This window comes from Rhinopithecus roxellana, chromosome 8 (genome assembly GCF_007565055.1).
Source record: "Rhinopithecus roxellana isolate Shanxi Qingling chromosome 8, ASM756505v1, whole genome shotgun sequence".
NCBI classification, from domain to species: Eukaryota; Metazoa; Chordata; class Mammalia; order Primates; family Cercopithecidae; genus Rhinopithecus; species Rhinopithecus roxellana.
In genome coordinates, this window is record NC_044556.1 from 44,590,794 (window position 1) to 44,593,373 (window position 2,580).

Here is a 2,580-nt window from a genome sequence, read left to right on the forward strand (position 1 = left end):
TGCACAGTGGTAGGTACATGGTCCAGTGATACTCCTGAGTGGATACAATTTCACAATCCCTCCAACACCCGGGAAGATGAGAGTCTCTTCATGGTCAACCCCGCTCTGAGACTCATCAAAGGGCAGCACAGAAACAGCCCCAACCCTCAAATCTCCATTATCAGATATCAGATGCTTCTAACTTGCATGGGAAAGTTTATTCACAGCGTTCTAGAAGGCATGGGGCTCCCAGGCTGGGATTTCACCAGCTCAGTCCGCTTGTTCATGTTCGTGAAGATCTTTCCTCTAGCTGAGAAACAAGAGTAAGAATAGAAAGATGCAGAAGAGTGCCTGATAGAAAAGCATAAATATGGACCAAATAAACAGACAGAAATTACCATGAATTGCATTCACAGCTTTATTCATGCCAAAGTTTGGGGATTGCGCTAACTCTGGCAGGCTGCCTTGGTAGAGAAGCAAAGCACAGAGGCAAAGTGATGAGGTTCTACCTCACCGGCAATAACAGAAAGGGGGCCAGAAGCTGGTGCGTGTTCCAGAAGGGGTAGCGGGGCAGTGCATTCCAGAGTTGAGCTGTCGTATGTTTAGCAGCAGCAGTCATCCTCATGGTCACAGCATGCAGGACCTCGGGACCTCATGGGGATAATTCCCAAACAGCAGCACCCAGAGCTGCCACATCCACAGCCGCAGCCACAGCCCCCAGAACCACAGCATCCAGAGCTTCCCGAATTCTCACAGCAGCCAGACGATCCTGTGTTGCAGTCCTGGGGCCGCTGAATCCAGCGTCTCAGGGGACTCACCCCAAAGGTCCGGGGAGCCAGACAACAGTAGCTGGTGGAACAGGGAGCAGAGCATGGGTCAGGGGCACAGTACTGGGAGGTTGAGCCACTTGCAGGAGGTTGAACGTAATAGCTCTGGCAAGGAGAAGCACCCTGGACACAGCACGTCTGGGTCTGGCAGGGAGCTGGACTTTTGATGTAGGTCGTCTGGCAGGGAGCTGGGCACTTCACGTAGGTTTGGCAGGGAGCTGGGTATTTCACATAGGTCATCTGGCAGGGAGCTGGGCACTTCACGTAGGTTTGGCAGGGAGTTGGGTATTTCACATAGGTCGTCTGGCAGGGAGCTGGGCACTTCATGTAGGTTTGAGTCTGGCATGGAACTTGGTACTTCACATAGGTTTGAGTGGGGCATGGAGCAGGGCCTGTCACACAGACAGTTTTGGTCTGGCATGGAACTGGGCATTTCACAGAGGCACCATTAGTACCCTGCCCAGCCCCTAGTCCCGAACCTTTCACACAAGATGGAGGGAACTGTGGCTGCTTCTGCTGGTCACACATTGTTCTGTGGCTTTGCAAAATCTATAAAGAAAGGTTTTGTTAGAACTGCAAAACTAGGAAGGTTTCTAGGGGAAACCTTCAACATCCCCTTTGAGTACAGTGATTTGCAAGCAGGGCTTTCTTGAGAAGGTTGCAGACATCCAGAGGCTGTATACTTGGGAGAAGGTAGATTCAGAGCCAGGGACTCTCATCTCTCCTCCTGTGCCTGTACCTGGCTATGTGGCTTAGTACAAGTCACTGCTCACCTCTGGGCCTCAGTCTCTATATTGGGAAATGGAGGCTTGAAATGGTGCTGTCTGTGTTTCTATCCAACTCTCCAAGCCTCCCCTCATCTTACTTCAGTGTCTGCATTGTGAATTACCCTTTGGAAATCGCTGCTCCTAGGTGATTGCCCCCTGCCACCAATTCTCTCCAGGGTGACTTCTCCTCTTCCTCCTGCCCAGACAAGGAATACCCAGTAAAGGCAAATTTGTGTCAATGGACCCTGAGCCAACATGAGCCTCAAGCTGTGCCCAGTGAGGAGCAAAGAACAAGGCTAAATTTGAGCAGGTTTCCACCACGTGCTCCTCGAACCAGTTGGACTATCAGTTGGCCTCATTAGCCCATGGACCCAAGAGAGGACTGCACAACCACACTCAGCTAAGGGGATGGGGAGCCAGTTCTCTAAAGTCCCTTCTTACACAGGAATACCAGCTCATCTTGCCCCCTCCCTTTGCTCTCACACCCCAGGCTCCAAGTTTCTCACCAGCATTGCCTTCAGCCTCCTTCAGCAGATTTCCTCAGTGTCTAGTCCTCACTCACCCTTCATCCCATAGCTCTCATTTCACCCCAGCTTCACCAAGGCTCTGTTTCTCGCCATGTCTTTATCCAGTATAGAGACTTACCCTCTTTGCTGATAGGAATAAGACTGGAAGAAGCCAGTGATCTGAAAAACTGGCAGATGGGGAGACCTTTTATAGGGCAGCAATGAGGCAATTTAATGGCATCTAAATGAAGCACCAGAGATCACAAGGAGGAGGGCTGGCACTGCATTGGCAAGATTCCTCCCCAGTATGCCTGGCTCCTCAGTCAGAGGCAGGGCATGTCTGTGCTTGACATTGGGTTTTCCCAAACACTAGATAAATGATTCCTGTTCCCTTCTTCAGGAAACAAGTCAGTCTCCTTTTCCTAGAAGTTATGAGTGATGCCTATGTGATCTGTCTCTAATGAAGCTGTTTCTAGGTCACTTGAGTCTTCAAGGACTTAT

General features: G+C 50.6%; 1 protein-coding gene across 1 annotated transcript; it reads right to left on the bottom strand.

The window, feature by feature from the left end:
- Positions 1-391: 391 nt before the first annotated feature.
- On the bottom strand, positions 392-2,238 carry C8H1orf68 (chromosome 8 C1orf68 homolog). The gene is made up of 2 exons (XM_030936253.1): positions 2,219-2,238; positions 392-1,355 (listed from the first exon to the last, which is right to left on the bottom strand). Exon 2 carries the CDS (start codon positions 1,332-1,334, stop codon positions 582-584), a length of 753 nt encoding a protein of 250 aa, XP_030792113.1. The 5' UTR covers positions 1,335-1,355; positions 2,219-2,238; the 3' UTR covers positions 392-581.
- Positions 2,239-2,580: the final 342 nt, after the last annotated feature.

Coding starts and splice junctions, on each gene's coding strand:
- C8H1orf68 (XM_030936253.1), bottom strand. CDS start 1,334: ATGTGTGACCAGCAGAAGCAGCCACAGTTCCCTCCATCTTGTGTGAAA.